The sequence below is a fragment of the Saccopteryx leptura genome, chromosome 3 (genome assembly GCF_036850995.1).
Source record: "Saccopteryx leptura isolate mSacLep1 chromosome 3, mSacLep1_pri_phased_curated, whole genome shotgun sequence".
Classification (NCBI taxonomy): Eukaryota; Metazoa; Chordata; class Mammalia; order Chiroptera; family Emballonuridae; genus Saccopteryx; species Saccopteryx leptura.
This window is the reverse complement of record NC_089505.1, coordinates 125,184,294-125,200,664: the sequence shown is the minus strand read 5'-3', so window position 1 is coordinate 125,200,664 and position 16,371 is coordinate 125,184,294. Positions and strand designations below refer to the sequence as shown.

At 36.3% G+C, this 16,371-nt stretch overlaps 1 protein-coding gene and 1 pseudogene across 1 annotated transcript in view; one reads left to right on the top strand and one right to left on the bottom strand.

Moving 5' to 3' along the window:
- The window catches only part of C3H1orf185 (chromosome 3 C1orf185 homolog), a 35,943-nt gene extending 34,203 nt beyond the window's left edge, over window positions 1-1,740 (bottom strand). Inside the window, exon 1 of the mRNA XM_066372656.1 lies at window positions 1,722-1,740. Coding sequence (XP_066228753.1) covers window positions 1,722-1,740 — 19 coding nt within the window. The remainder of the gene's footprint in view (window positions 1-1,721) is intronic.
- Window positions 1,741-4,680: 2,940 nt separating this feature from the next.
- Window positions 4,681-5,433, top strand: LOC136397671 (large ribosomal subunit protein eL8-like; annotated as a pseudogene).
- The last annotated feature ends 10,938 nt before the right edge of the window (window positions 5,434-16,371 follow it).

The window sequence follows — 16,371 nt, the reverse complement described above, 5'->3', positions numbered from 1 at the left end:
TGACCAAAAATATTTATTTAGTAGGAAACACGAATGTTTTTTATTATTTGTCCTTCCGTTTTTATTTTCATTCTTATTTTCTCAAATAATTAAAAAATATGAAAATCATATGATCTCAATTGATAAAAAGAGAAAAAGAAACATGTATAAGGAAAATAATCAACATTAGTTATTCCTGGGGTAAGAGCTTATGGTTATAATTTTGCACTCCAGACTTTTCTGTATATTTGAATTTTCCACCATGAGTATATTAGAACTGTTAGGAAAAAAATTTTTGAAGCTTCATCTGTAATTCCTGACTCCTTTACTTAGATACTATAGATCTCCTTGTAGCATCTCTATGGTTATTATTGTGTTTATAGCCCACTCAGTTTTCTCCTGAAGATCTTAGTCCTTCTTTTCATATTATTTTTTAAAATTCTTCATTAGGGAAGAAAATAGGTTTGATTAGTACACCTTTCCTGTCCCTGATTTAAATGAGTCATTTACATCTCAGGGGAATTCCAATGAGGTATAAAGAATCTGAAAGTTTCCAAACCACTTTACCAAGAGAAAGATAAATTACTCTATACCTTCCAAAAGTCACCTTTCACTCTAAATCATCTGTAAAATGAAAAGCCTTGACTCTGAGATCATTAAGATCTCCTCTCACTTCGAAGATTTAGCTAATATATATTATAAAGAAACATTATATACAAAAGTAGTATTTTTACTTTCTCGACTCTGCCCTTAAGTATCCTATCTAAAGCAATGACTCTTCACTTTCAACAGTCATTCTACCATATCACCCTGTTTCTTTGTTTTTATTGATTACCATGATAAATAATCTTCTTTACTTATTGGTTTATTGTCTGTTGTTTCTTTTCCTTTATAAGAAGATAAGTCCTTTTTTTCACTATGGATATTCTCAGAGTTTAAATTAATGACTGGTTACTCAAGAAATAATTAAACAGTCAATGAGTGAATGATAGGCACTGTGCTAGATGTCAGCATTACAAACATGAATAATACAAGCATGTTGTTTAGTTATGTAAAAAAGAATAATTGTAATTAAAAAGTATTATAAGGGAAGAAATAAATACAAAATATAGACACAGAAAGAGGTATTAAGAGATAGGAGAAAGATTTAAAAAAGGCTCCACAGTTTAGTAAAACATTGTTTGAGAACTTTCTGTTGTTGAACCCTTGCCAAGAATTGGTTAGACAAAGATAACTCATAATCATAGAGTTTATAATCTGGAAAAGACAGGACATTTAAACTGATATATTTATTAAAATATTCTAAGTTCTATGATAATGACCTCTTGACAGTGTTAAGACAACAGAAACAATTTGACCAGTGCAGGAACAATCTCCTAATGGTAACACCTGAGCTAAATCTTACAGAATGAATAAGAGAGAGCTAGCTAAATAGATTGTCTTAAATCGGGTCATGACTCTTCTTTCTTAAAATAAAGAAAGCAAAAAACAAAAAGCAAAACCCTCTCTCTTTACCCACACCACTCTCCAGCTTAATTGATCCTTTTCTTACCATTTACAGCTAAACTTCTTAAAATGAAATTTTCTACTTTTCACAACTTCTATTTCCAAGGTCATTAAATAACTTAAGTGACACAAAATCAAAAGGTCACTATTATTGACCATTCTCTCTCTCTTGTCTTAGCATTAGTAAACTAAATTCAACGCTATATCTCCCTATTCTCTGTCTATACCTTTATTACCTTTGTAAGTCTTGCCCATATATCCTTTAACATATATATATATATGTGGAAATAAAGATATATCCTTTATCTATACCTAGTTAGGTATGGTAAAGGATGTATGAAGGATATAGATATATAAAAATTACAAATAAATAGAGATAGATCTAAATGTTACATATATACACATATATTTGTATTTATATCTTATCCAGAATTACTGCATATCTGTACCATGAGTGTTTTCAGATTATTTTTTGCAATTATACCAGAAATACAAATCATGTTTTATTTTTGAGTATTCACAAGTTACCTATTTATTATACTCTTAGGGTTTTTCCAGATTTCAGTTTCAGGTTTACTCCAATTCAACAAACATCTATTCAACACCAAATATGTGTGAGATACTGATCAAGGCAGCAAGGATAAAAATCTATTTAAATAAGAATGAGTCCTTGCCCCGATGTTTAAAAGACTGCAGTGAAATATAGGCAGGGCTCATATGCAACCAATATAAAAACTTGACCATACTGATTGTTTCTAGTAGGTGTCTGCTTTGGATGAATACCAGACTTAGTCGATGTGTAAACTTGGAAAAGTTAATTACTATGTTGATTGGATTTTAACGTACTTATGGGAATCATACTATCTATCTCATAGAATTAGAATGAGGAATAAACAAGATAATGTTGCAAGGAATTAAGAACATAATAAAGGAGAAGACATATCAAACTTAGCATGTATATATAAGGCTATAAAGCAAGAATAAAGACATTTTACAGAATCATTACTGACCCTGGCCAATTGGCTCAGTGGTAGAGCATAGGCCTGGTGTGTGAATATCCTGGGTCTGATTCCTGGTCAGGGCACACGGGAGAAGCAATCATCTGTTTCTCCCTCCTCCCCCCCGTATCTCTCTCTCTTCCCCTCCTGCAGCCATGGCTCAATTGGAGCAAGTTGGCCCTGAGCACTAAGGATGGCTCCGTGGCCTCTGCCTCGGGCACTAAGAAGAGCTCAGTTGCTGAGCAATGGAGCAATGCCCCAGATGGGCAGAGCATTGCTCCCTAGTGGGCTTGCCGGTTGGATACCAGTCCGGACACATGTGAGAATCTATCTCTGCCTCCCCTCCTCTTGCTGAATAAAAAACCAAAAACAAACAAAAAACAAACAAATAAAAAAACAAAAAGAAAGGGATCATTATTACACATACCACATTGTCTGAAAATAACGTAATTAATTTTGAAAACAATAACCTAATATATACTCTAAAGTTCCCATACTTGTGGAAATTTAAAATTACACTGCAAATAAGCCCTGGCTGGTTGGCTCAGCGGTAGAGCGTCGGCCTAGCGTGCGGAGGACCCGGGTTCGATTCCCGGCCAGGGCACATAGGAGAAGCGCCCATTTGCTTTTCCACCCCTCCGCCGCACTTTCCTCTCTGTCTCTCTCTTCCTCTCCCGCAGCCAGGGCTCCACTGGAGCAAAGATGGCCGGGGCGCTGGGGATGGCTCTGTGGCCTCTGCCTCAGGCGCTAGAGTGGCTCTGGTCACAACATGGCGACGCCCAGGATGGGCAGAGCATCGCCCCCTGGTGGGCAGAGCGTCGCCCCATGGTGGGCGTGCCAGGTGGATCCCGGTCGGGCGCATGCGGGAGTCTGTCTGACTGTCTCTCCCTGTTTCCAGCTTCAGAAAAATGAAAAAAAAAAAAATTACACTGCAAATAACTCATGCGTTAAAGCAGAAATCAATGGAAATACATAAAATGAACCAATAATGAAAGCACTCTATGTAAATGCAGTAACAAAGCTGGAGCCAAATTCAAGGGAAATGTATGGCATATATACATATATTACATGCATATATTAGGAAAGGAATATGAAAAATAATGAGCTTAGCATTCAAATTACAAGTTGAAAAGGACCAGCAAAATAAGCCCAAATAATGTAAAGGAAAAAAATAAAGAACATAAATTAACAAAATTAAGATTTTTAAATTAACAAATTAAGATTTTGGTAAAGACAAATAAGATGACAAATCTCTACTAAGATTAATCAAATGTAAAAGATGGCATAAGTAAACAATATTAAAAATGAAGAATGACTATACAGTTTTAGCAAAGATTAGAATAAGAAAATTCTTTCAACAAATTTATGCTGTTTTAAAAATTATACTAAGTTATATATACCTAAAAAATGACTTACAAAAAGTGACTCAAGAAGTAATAGAAAACCTAAATGAACATGTATCCATTAAATTGAATCAGCATTTACAAAATTAACCCCAAAGTAAAAAGCAGGCCCAAATAACTTTATAATTTCTACTGTATACCCATGATTCAAGTATTTCTTATCTTATACAAGGTCTTCCAGAAAATAGAGATTGCTGACTGTTTGTCCAAATACATTTTCTTTTTCTTCCCAGGCAAAAAGCTAGACTACATGTTCCAGCCTCCCATACCATTAGGTGAAGCCATGTGACTGAGCTCTAACCAATGGAATTGGAGTGGATGTGATGTCATAAAAAGCTCCCAAGCATCTTTCTCTGTGTTCTTTCTCCTTTAGGTTTAACTGGGATGGAGATGATACCCAGGGAAGTTTGGAAGCCATGTGTCATAATGAATCTAATTGACACTCAACTCAAATAAAATGAAAACACATCAGAATTTGTGGGATGCCACCAAAGCAGTACTCAGGGAAAAAACAAATCAATACCAAAAAATTGCAGTATTAGAAAAAATTTGTGAAAATTCTTCAAAACTAGAACAAATAAAAAACAAGGAAACAAAAACCTAGAACAAGTAGAGCAAACTAAATGGAAGAAAAATACTGAAAACTAAGGTGAAAATCAGTGAAATAGAAAACAAAAACAATAAAGAAAAGCAGTAAAATCAACAGTTGGTTCTCCGAGATCTGTAAAATTAAAAATGTTCTAGCGAGACTGATCAATAAAAAGAAAAAAGGGTCTCCCCTCCTGCTGTCCAAGATGCCAAAAGGAAAGACAGTTAAGGGGGGAAAGGTGACACCAGCCCTTGCTGTCATGAAGCAGGAGGAAAAGAAGATAGTAAATACCCTGTTTGAGAAAAGGCCCAAGAATCTGGCATTAAGAGACCTCACTCACTTTGTCAAATGGCTCAGCTACATTTGTCCGCAGAGGCAAAGGACTATTCTCTCTATGTGTGTGAAAGAGCTTCCTGCGATTAACCATGTTCACCTAGACCTTGGTCTGCCAAACAGACCAAGTCTCAACTGCTTAAGCTGGCCCACCAGTACAAATGAGAGACACAGCAAGAGAAGACGCAGAAATTGTTGACGGGCTGAGGAATAAAAGCTGCTGGCAAAGGGGATGTCCCTACCAAGAGGCCACCTGTCCTAGCAGGGATTAACAATGTCCCCACGTTGGCAAAGAAGAAGTCTCAGCTGGTAGCGATCTCACATGATGTGGATCCCATTGAGCTGCTTGTCCTTCTGCCCGCCTAGTGCCATAGGTGGGGTTTTCCTACTGCTTTTCAAGCGGAAAGCCAGGCTGAGGTGTCTCATCAACAGAAAGATCTGTACCACCATTGCCTTCACACACATTAAGTTGAAAGACAAAAGAGCTCTGGCTAAGCTGATGCAAGCTATCTGGATCAATTACAATGGCAGATATAATGTAATCTGCTGCCACTGGGGAGGAAATGTCTTGAGTCCAAAGTTGGTAACTCATACTTCCTAGCTGGAAAAGGCAAAGGCTAAATAACTGACCACTCTCCTGGGATACATGTACACTGTTGAGTTTTCTGAACATAAAAGTAGTAAAAATTCTCCTTTAAAAAAGGGAAAAAACTACCAATATCAGAAATTAGAGAGAGACAATATTATAGATTCTACAGATCATAAAAGGATAGTTAGGCAATATTATGAATACTTTTATACTAAATTTAACAACTTACATGAAATGGAAAAATTTCTTAAAAGATATAAATTTCCAGCCCTGGACAGTTGGCTCAGTGGTAGAGCATGGGTCCGGGGTGTAGATGTTCCAGGTTTGATCCCTAGTTAAGGCACACATGAGAAGTGGCTATCTGCTTCTCCTCCTCTCCCCCTTCTTTCCTTCTTCCCCTCCTACAGCCAGTGGCTCAATTGGTTTAAGTGTCAGCCCCAGATGGGGGTTGCCAGGTGGATCCCAGTCGGGGTGCAAGTGGGAGTCTGTCTCACTATCTACCCTCTTCTCACTTAAAAAAATAAATAAAATATAAGATAATAAAAAATGCATAAATTTCCAAAACTTATTCAAGAAGAAATAGCTAATATGATATAGACTCATATCCATTGAAGAAATTGAAATTGTAGTTAAAATTCTTACTATAAAGAAAATTCAATGTTCAGGTTGCTTCACTAGTAAATTCTACCAAACATTCAAGGATTAGTATTAAATAAGAATTATTATTACTAATTCTACACTAACACTTCCAAAAATTTGAATATAAGAGAACACCTTTTAATTCATTCTATGGGGCCAGCATTATTCTGATAGCAAAACCAGACAAGAACAACAGCGAAAGCAAGAGTAAGAGAAAGAGAGGAAATTATAAATTAAACATAAATGCAAAATACATCTATGTTATGCATCATGAAAAGATACAAAAAATCTAAACAATATTTTAGCAAGTAAATACATCATATTAAAAGGGCAATGCCTCATGACCAAGTGGAGTTTATCCTAAGAATATGGGGTTGATTTACCATTTTAAAACCAATCAAAGAAATACACTATATTAACAAGTTTGGAAAAAATCCACATAATCAATATGTATCTATGTCAATAGACATAAAAAATTTTTATAAGATGCAATATTTATTCTTTTTAAAAAAAATTTTATTTAGACAATTAATTTTAATGGTGTGACATTGCTCAATTAGAGTACATAGATTCAGAGAAAACATCTCCAGGTCATTTTGACATTTGATTAGGTTGTATACCCATCACCCAAAGTCAAATTGCCCTCCATCCCTTTTTATTTGGTTTTCTTTATGCCCCTACCTCCTCCCCACCCCTTCCCTCTCATCCCTTCCCCTCCCCCTGGTAACAACTGCACTCTAATCTATGTCCATGAGTCTCAATTTTGTGTCCCACCTATGTATGGAATCATACAGTTCTTAGTTTTTTCTGATTTACTTATTTAACCAGTATAATGATATCAAGGTCCATCCATGTTGTCGTAAATGACCCTATGTCATCATTTCTTATGGCTGAGTAGTATTCCATTGTATATATGTACCACATTTTCTTTATCCAATCCTCTATTGAAGGGCTTTTTGGTTGTTTCCATGTCTTGGCCACCATGAACAATGCTGCAATGAACATGGGGCTGAGTGTGTCTTTACATACCAATGTTTTTGAGTTTTGAGGGTATATTCCCAGTAGAGGGATTGCTGGATCACATGGTAGTTCTATTAATTTTTTGAAGAACCACTGTACTATCTTCCATAATGGTTGTACTATTTTACATTCCCACCAACAGTGAATGAGGGTTCCTTTTTCTCCACAGCCTCTCCAACACTTGTTATTACCTGTCTTCTTGATAATAGCTAATCTAACAGGTGTGAGGTGGTATCTCATTGTAGTTTTGATTTGCATTTCTCTAATAGCTAGTGAAGATGAGCATCTTTTCATATATCTATTGGCAATTTGTATTTATTCCTGGGAGAAGTGTCTGTTCATGTCCTCTTCCCATTTTTTATTGAATTGTTTGCTTGTTTGTTGTTGAGTTTTGTGAGTTCTTTGTATATTTTGGATATTAGGCCCTTATCTGAGCTGATGTTTGAAAATATATCATCTCCCATTTAGTTGGCTGTCTGTTTGTTTTGTTGTCAGTTTCTTTTGCTGTGCAAAAACTTCTTAGTCTGATGTAGTCCCATTCATTTATCTTTTCCTTCACTTCCCTTGCCTTTGGAGTCAAATTCATAAAATATTCTTTATGGCCAAGGTCCATGAGTATAGTACCTATGTTTTCTTCTATGTAATTTATTGTTTCAGATCTTATATTTTGGTCTTTGATCCATTTTGAATTAATTTTGATACAAGGAGACAAACTGTAGTCGAGTTTTATTCTTTCGCACTTGGCTCTCCAGTTTTCCCAGCACCATTTATTGAAGAGGATTTCTTTTCTCCATTGTGTGTTTTTGGTTCCCTTATCAAAGATGATTTGACCATATATATGTGGTTTTATTTCTGGACTCTCTATTCTGTTCCATTGGTCTGAGTGTCTATTTTTCTGCCAACCATGCTGTTTTAGTTATTGTGGCTCTATAACATAATTTGAAGTCAGGTATTGTAATGCCCAGCTTCGTTCTTTTTCCTTAGGATTGCTTTGGCTATTCAGGGTTTTTTATAGTTCCATATAAACCTGATGATTTCTTGTTCCATTTCTTTAAAAACTGACATTGAAATTTGATGGAAATTGCATTAAATTTGTATATTGCTTTGGGTAATATGGTAATTTTAACTATATTTATTTTTCCTATCCAAGAACAAGGAATATTTTTCCATTTCACTGTATCTTTTTTTATTTCCCTTAACAATGCATTGTAGTTTTCATTATATAGGTCCTTTACATTCTTTGTTATGTTTATTCCTAGGTATTTTATTTTTTTGATTGCAACTGTAAAAGAAATTATTTTTTTTTTTTAGTTCATTTTCTGAAGTTTCACTGTTGGCATATAAGAAGGCAGTAGACTTCTGTATATTAATTTTTTATCGTGCGACGTTATTGTACTGGTTTATTGTTTCTAATAGTCTTTTTGTGGAGTCTTTGGGGTCTTCAATGTACCGGATCATATCATCTGCAAAAAGTGAAACTTTTACTTCTTCTTTCCCACTATGAATGCCTTTTATTTCTTTCTCTTGTCTGATTGCTCTGGCTAGAACTTCCAGCACTACATTGAATAAGAGTGAAGAGAGTGGGCAGCCTTGTCTTGTTCCTGATTTTAGAGAAAAAGTTTTCTGTTTTTTGCCATTTAATATGATGTTAGCTGATGGTTTGTCATAAGTGGCCTTTATTATGTTGAGATATTTTCCTTATATACCCATTTTGTTGAGTGTTTTAAACATAAACTGATGTATTTTATCGAATGCCTTTTCTGCTTCTATTGATAGGATATTATGGTTTTGTTCTTTGTTTTGTTGATATGGTGTATTATGTTAACTGTTTTAGGTATGTTGAGCCATCCTTGTGATTCCAGGATGAATCCCACTTAATCATGATGAATTATTTTTTTAATCTGTTGTTGTATTTGATTTACTAGTATTTTGTTTAGAATTTTAGCATCTGTATTCATTAGAGATATTGGTCTGTAGTTTTCTTTTTTGTGTTGACCTTGCCAGGTTTTGGTATGACCATTATGTTCGCCTCATAAAATATGTTTGGAAGTATCGCTTCTTCTTCAATTTTTTGGAAGACTTTGAGTAGAATAGGAATCAAGTCTTCTTTGAATGTTTGATAGAATTCACTAGTATAGCCATCTGGCCCTGAGCTTTTATTTTTTGGGAGGTTTTTGATAGTTCCTTCTATTTCCTCCATGCTTATGGGTCTGTTTAGGCTATTTCTTTGTGACTCAGTCTACGAAGATTGTATTGTTCTATGAATTTATCCATTTCTTCTAGATTGTTGAATTTGGTGGCATATTGTTTTTCATAGTATTCTATGATAATCCTTTGTATATCTATGATATCTGTGGTGATTTCTCCTCTTTCATTTTGGATTTTGTTTATATGAGTCCTTTCTCTTTTTTCCTTAGTGAGTCTTGCCAAGAGTTTGTCAATTTTGTTGATCTTTTCAAAGAACCAGATCTTTGTTGTATTATTTTTTCTATACTTTTTCTGTTCTCTATTTCATTTATTTCTCTAATTTTTATTATTTCCTTTCTTCTGCTGGTTTTGAGTAGCTTTTGTTCTTATTTTTCTAGTTCCTTAAAATGTGATGTTAAATTGTTTACTTGGGCTTTCTCTTGTTTGTTCATATAAGCCTGTAGTGATATGAACTTCCCTCTTATTACTGCTTTTGCTGCATCCCAGAGATTCTAATATATTGTATTGTCATTTTTGTTTGTCTGTATATATCTTTTGATCTTTGCTTTTATTTCTTCTCTGACCCACTTATTTTTTAGAAGTATGTTGTTTAATTTTCACAGTTTTGTGGGTTTACTTCTTTTTTGAAGTTGAATTCTAGTTTCAAAGCTTTGTGGTCAGAGAATATTATGCTTGGTATAATTTCAATCTTTCTGAATTTGTTGATGTTAGTTTTGTGGCCCAACATATGGTCAATTCTTGAGAATATTTCATGTATACTGAAAAAAAATGTATACCCTGGCATTTTGGATGAAATGTCCTGTAGATGTCTATCATATCCAATTGTTCTAGTGTTTCGTTTAAGGCCAATATTTCTTTATTGATTTTCTGTTTGGATGAACAATCTAGAGCCATCCGCGGTGTATTGAGATCTCCAAGTATAATTGTATTTTTGTCGGTTTTCTATTTTTAGGTCAGTTAGTAGATGCCCTATATATTTTGGTGCTCCTTGGTTGGTACATATATATTAAGAAGTGTTATATCTTCTTGATTCAATGTCCCCTTTATCATTATGAAATGACCAATTTGTCTCAGCAAAGGTAAGACAACAATTACCTTTGCTGTCTTGTAGTCAGCATTATTAGATATGAGTATGGCTACACCTGCTTTTCTCTGGATATTGTTGGCTTGGAGAATTGTTTTCCAACCTTTCACTTTGAATTTGTTTTTATCCTTGCAGCTTAGATGGTTTTTTAAATTATATTTTATTTTAATTTATTGGGTTTACATAGATTCCTGTGTCCACCTGAATACCTCCCCCCACCCCCTTGTTCCCCACCACATCCCCCTTGCCCTCCTCCCCACAACACTTTTCTGCTTTCATCCCTTCCTACCATCTCCTTTCCCCTGTCCGCCTGCCCTCTGGACCCTTTGATCCTGCCTCTGTCTCTATTCCATTTCTCAGTTCATATTGTTCATTGAATTCCTCAAATGAGTGAGGTCATATGGTATTTTTCTTTCTCTGCCTGGCTTATTTCACTTAACATAATAGTTTCCAGGTCCATCCATGTTGTCGCAAAAAGTAAGATTTCCTTCTTTTTCGTGGCCCCATAGTATTCCATTGTGTGTATGTACCATTGCTTTTTAATCCACTCGTCCACTGATGGACACTTGGGCTGTTTCCAGATCTTGGCTATTGTACACAATGCTGCCATAAACATGACGGTGCATTTCTCCTTTTGAATCAGTGATGTGGTGTTCTTGGAATATGTTCCTAAAAGTGGGATAGTTGGGTCAAAAAGCAGTTCCATTTTTAATTTTTTGAGGAATCTCCATACTGTTTTCCACAATGGCTGCACCAGTCTGCATTCCCACCAGCAATGCAGGAGGGTTCCCTTTTCTCCACATTCTTGCCAGCACTTACTATGTGTTGTTTTGTTAATGAGAGCCATTCTGACTGGTGTGAGGTGATATCCCATTGTGGGTTTTTTTTTTTGTATTTTTCTGAAGCTGGAAATGGGGAGAGACAGTCAGACAGACTCCCGCATGCGCCCGACCGGGATCCACCCGGCATGCCCACCAGGGGCGGCGCTCTGCCCACCAGGGGGCAATGCTCTGCCCCTCCGGGGCATCACTCTGCCGCGACCTGAGCCACTCTAGTGCCTGGGGCAGAGGCCAAGGAGCCATCCCCAGTGCCCGGGCCATCTTTGCTCCAATGGAGCCTTGGCTGCGGGAGGGGAAGAGAGAGACAGAGAGGAAGGAGGGGGGGTGGAGAAGCAAATGGGCGCTTTTCCTATGTGCCCTGGCCGGGAATCGAACCCAGGTCCCCAGCACGCCAGGCCGACGCTCTACGGCTGAGCCAACTGGCCAGGGCCTGTGGTTTTAATTTGCATTTCTCTAATGATTAGTGATGTTGACCATTTTTTCATCTGCCTATTGACCTATGCCTTCTTTGTAGAAGTGTCTGTTCATTTATTTTGCCCATTTTTTAGTTTGATATAGTCCCATTTGTTCATCCTGTCCTTTATTTCACTTGCCCATGGAGATAAATCAGCAAATATTTCAATATATTGCTGTGAGTGATGTCAGAGAGCTTATTGCCTATGCTTTCGTCTAGGATGTTTATGGTTTCACGACTTACATTTAAATCTTTTATCCATTTTGAGTTTACTTTTGTGAATGGTGTAAGTTGGTGGTCTAGTTTAATTTTTTTGCAGGTAGCTGTCCAATTTTCCCAACACCATTTGGGGTTTTTTTCTTTTTTTCTTTTTACAGAGACAGAGAGAGGGATAGATAGGGATAGACAGGAATGGAGAGAGATGAGAAGCATCAATCATTAGTTTTTCGTTGTGACACCTTAGTTGTTCACTGATTGCTTTCTCATATGTGCCTTGATCGCAGGCCTTCAGCAGACCGAGTAATTTCTTGCTCAAGCCAGTGCCCTTGGGTCCAACCTGGTGAGCTTTTGCTCAAACCAGATTATCTCACACTCAAGCTGGCAACCTCGGGGTCTCAAACCTGGGTCTTCCACATCCTAGTTTGGTGCTCTATTCACTGTGCCACCACCTGGTCAGGCCCTACACCATTTGTTAAAGAGACTGTCTTTATTCCATTGTATGCTATCACCACCTTTGTCAAATATCAATTGTCTATAAAGGTGCGGGTTTATTTCTGGGTTCTCTGTTCTGTTTCATTGATATACATGCCTGTTCTTATGCCAGTACCAAGCTGTTTTGAATACAATGGCCTTGTAGTATAACTTGATATCAGGAAATGTAATACCACCCACTTTATTCTTCCTTTTCAACATTGCTAAGGCTATTTGTGTTCTATTTTGGCTCTTTATGAATTTTTGGAATATTTGTTCTATATCTTTGAAGTATGTCATTGGTGTTTTAATAGGAATTGCATTAAATTTATAAATTGCTTTGGGTAATATGGAGATTTTAATGATGTTTGTTCTTCCTAACCATGAATATGGCATATGCTTCCATTTGTTTGTATTTTCCTTGATTTCTTTTATCAATGTTTTATAATTTTCTGAGTACAAGTCTTTAACCTCCTTGGTTAAATTTACTCTTAGGTACTTTATTTTTTTGTTGTTGTTGCAATAGTGAAGGGGATTGTTTTCTTAATTTCTCTTTCAGACAGTTCATTGTTGGTGTATAAAAATGCCTCTGATTTCTGAATATTAATTTTATATCCTGTCACCTTGCTGAATTCATTTATCAGGTCCAGTAGTTTTTTGACTGAGACTTTAGGGTTTTCTATGTACAGTATCAAGTCAACAGCAAATAATGATAGTGCTTCTTTTCCAATTTGGCTACCTTTTATTTCTTCTTCTTATCTGGTTGCTGTGGCTAGGACTTCCAGAACTATGTTGAATAAGAGTGGTGAAAGGGGGCACCCCTGCTTTGTTCCTGATCTTAAGGGCATTGCTTTTAACTTTAGTCCATTGAGTATAATGTTGGCTGTGGGTCTGTCATAGATGGCTTTTATCATATTGAGGTATGTTCCCTGTATTCCCACTCTGCTGAGAGTTTTTATCATAAATGAGTGCTGGATTTTATCAAATGCTTTTTCTGCATCTATTGATATTATCATGTGGTTTTTCTCCTTCCTTTTGTTTTTTTAATGAATCACATTGGTTGATTTGCGAATATTGTATCAGTTTTGCCTCCCCAAAATAAATTCAGTTCTTTATAGTATTTTCTTTGGCGTACAGTTCTTTATAGTATTTTCTTACAATCCTTTGTATTTCTGCTGTGTCAGTTGCTACTTCACTCTCATTTCTAATTTTATTTATTTGAGTCCTCTCTTTTTTTTTGTTGGTGAGTCTGGCTAAGGGTTCATCGATCTTGTTTACCTTTTCAAAGAACCAGCTTTTGGTTTCATTGATCCTCTATATATTTTTTAGTCTCCATGTCATTTATTTTTGCTCTGATCTTTACTATTTCCTTTCTTCTACTTCCTCCGGGCTTTACTTGCTGTTTTTTTATTTCTTTTAATTACAGGGTTAAATTGTTTGAGATTTTTCTACCTTCTTGAGGTATGCCTGTAATGCTATGTACTTCCCACTCAGGACTGCTTTTGCTGTGTCCCATAGATTTTGAATTGTTTGCTCATTTTCATTTGTTTCAAGAAAATTTTTGATTTTCCTTAATCTCATTGTTGACCCATTTGTTATTTAATAATATGCTGTTTAGTTTCCAAGTGTTTGCATGTTTTTCAGTTTTTCTATTGTAATTGACTTCTAGTTTCATGCCATTGTGGTCAGAGAAGATGCTTGATATGAATTCAATCTTCTTAAATTTGTTGAGACTTGTTTAATGCCCTAATATGTGGTCTATCCTAAAGAATGTACCGTGAGCACTTGAAAAGAATTTGTATTCTGCTGCTTTAGGGTTTAAGGTTCTGAAGATATCTATTAAATCCAGTTGATCTAGTGTGTCCCTTAAGTTGGCTGTTCCTTTTTTTTTAGAGACAGAGAGAGAGAGAGAGAAGGACAGACAGATGGGAATGGAGAGAGATGAGAAGCATCAATCACTAGTTTTTTGTTGTGACACCTTAGTTGTTCATTGATTGCTTTCTCATATGTGCCTTGCCTGTGGGCCTTCAGCAGACTGAGTAACCCCTTGCTCGAGCCAGAGACCTTGGATCCAAGCTTGTGAGCTTTGCTCAAACCAGATAAGCCCACACTCAAGCTGGCGACCTCGGGGTCTTGAACCTGGTTCTTCCACATCCCAGTCCGATGCTCTATCCACTCCGCCACCGCCTGGTAAGGCTCGGCTATTTCTTTATTAATTTTATTTCTTGAGGATCTATCCAGTGATGTTTGTGGGTTATTGAAATCCCTTACTATTATAGTATTGCTTTTAGTCCCACCATTTATGTCTACCAAAGTCTGCTTTATATATTTAGGTGCTCCTATATTCGGTGCATATATATTTATAATGGTTATCTCTTCCTGTTGGATTGTTCCCTTTATCATTATGTAATGACCTTCTTTATCCCTTACTATAGTCTTTATTTTGAAGTCTATTTTGTTAGATATAAGTATTGCTACCCCAGCTTTTTTTTCATTTCCATTTGCATGAAATATTTTTCCATCCTTTTACATTCAGTCTATGTGTATCTTTTGTTTTTAGGTGGGTCTCTTGTAGGCAGTATATGTACGGGTCCTGTTTTCTTATCCATTTAGCTACCTAATGTCTTTTTTTTTTTTTTGTATTTTTCTGAAGTTGTAAATGAGGAGGCAGTCAGACAGACCTCCGCATGCGCCTGACCGGGATCCACCTGGCATGGCCACCAGGGAGCAATGCTCTGCCCATCTGGGACATTGCTCTGTTGTGACCAGAGACATTCTGGCACCTGAGGAGCCTCAGCTGTGGGAGGGGAAGAGAGACCTAATGTCTTTTGATTGGAGCATTTAATCCATTTACATTTAAGGTTATTATTGATATATAGTAGTTTATTGCCATATTTTTCTTTAAATCTACATTCTTCTTTTACTAGAGTCTCCCCTCCCCCACTTTGTTCTGTCTACAGCAGGCCCCTTAACATTTCTTGCAGCATTCGTTTGGTTATGATAAATTCCTTGAGGTTTTTTTTTGTTTTGTCTAGGAAGCTTTTTATTTTATTTCTCCTTCAATCTTAAATAATAGCCTTGCTGGATAAAGATGTCTTGGTTGTAAGTTCTTGTTCTGCATTACTTTGAATATTTCTTGCCATTTTCTTCCAGCCTCAAGTGTTTCTGTTGAAAAGTCAGATGTCATCCTTATGGGGGTTCCTTTGTAGGTAATTGACTGTTTTTCTCTTGCAGCTTTTAGTATTCTTTCTTTATCTCTTAGCTTTGGTATTTTATGATATGTTTTGGTGTGGGTCTCTTTGGGTTCTTTTTTAATGGGGTTCTCTCTGCTTCTTGAACCTTTGTGACTTTTTCCTGCATCAATTTAGGAAAAATTTCAGCTATAATTTCTTCAATCAGGATTTCTATTCCTTGTTCTTTCTCTTCTCCTTCAGGAACTCCTATTATGTGGATATTGTTTCTCTTCATGTTGTCACAGAGCTCTCTTAGAGTTTCCTCAGACTTTTTTATCCTCTTTTCTTTTTGCTGTTCTGTTTCCATGCTTTCACTTATCTTGTCCTCTAAGTCGCTTATTTGATCCTCTGCTTCATCCAGCCTGCTTTTATTTCCTTCCAGTGTAGTCTTTATTTCTGATATTGTGTTTGTCATTTCTGTCTGGTTCTTTTTTATGATTTCAATGTCTTTTATTTTTTTTTTATTTTTTTTTAATGCAGCACCATTTTTTAAAAATTTTTATTTTATTTATTCATTTTAGAGAGGAGAGAGAGAGGGAGAGAGGGAGAGAAAGGAGAGAGAGACAGGGGGGAGGAGCTGGAAGCATCAACTCCCATATGTGCCTTGACCAGGCAAGCCCAGGGTTTTGAACTGGCGACCTCAGCATTTCCAGGTCAACGCTTTATCCACTGTGCCACCACAAGTCAGGCTTCAATGTCTTTTATAATGCTTTTTATCTCTTTATTTAGGTGTTCATTATGTCCATCCATTGTTGCTCTAAGATCATTGAGCATCCTAACAATCATTATTTTAAACTCTGTATCTGG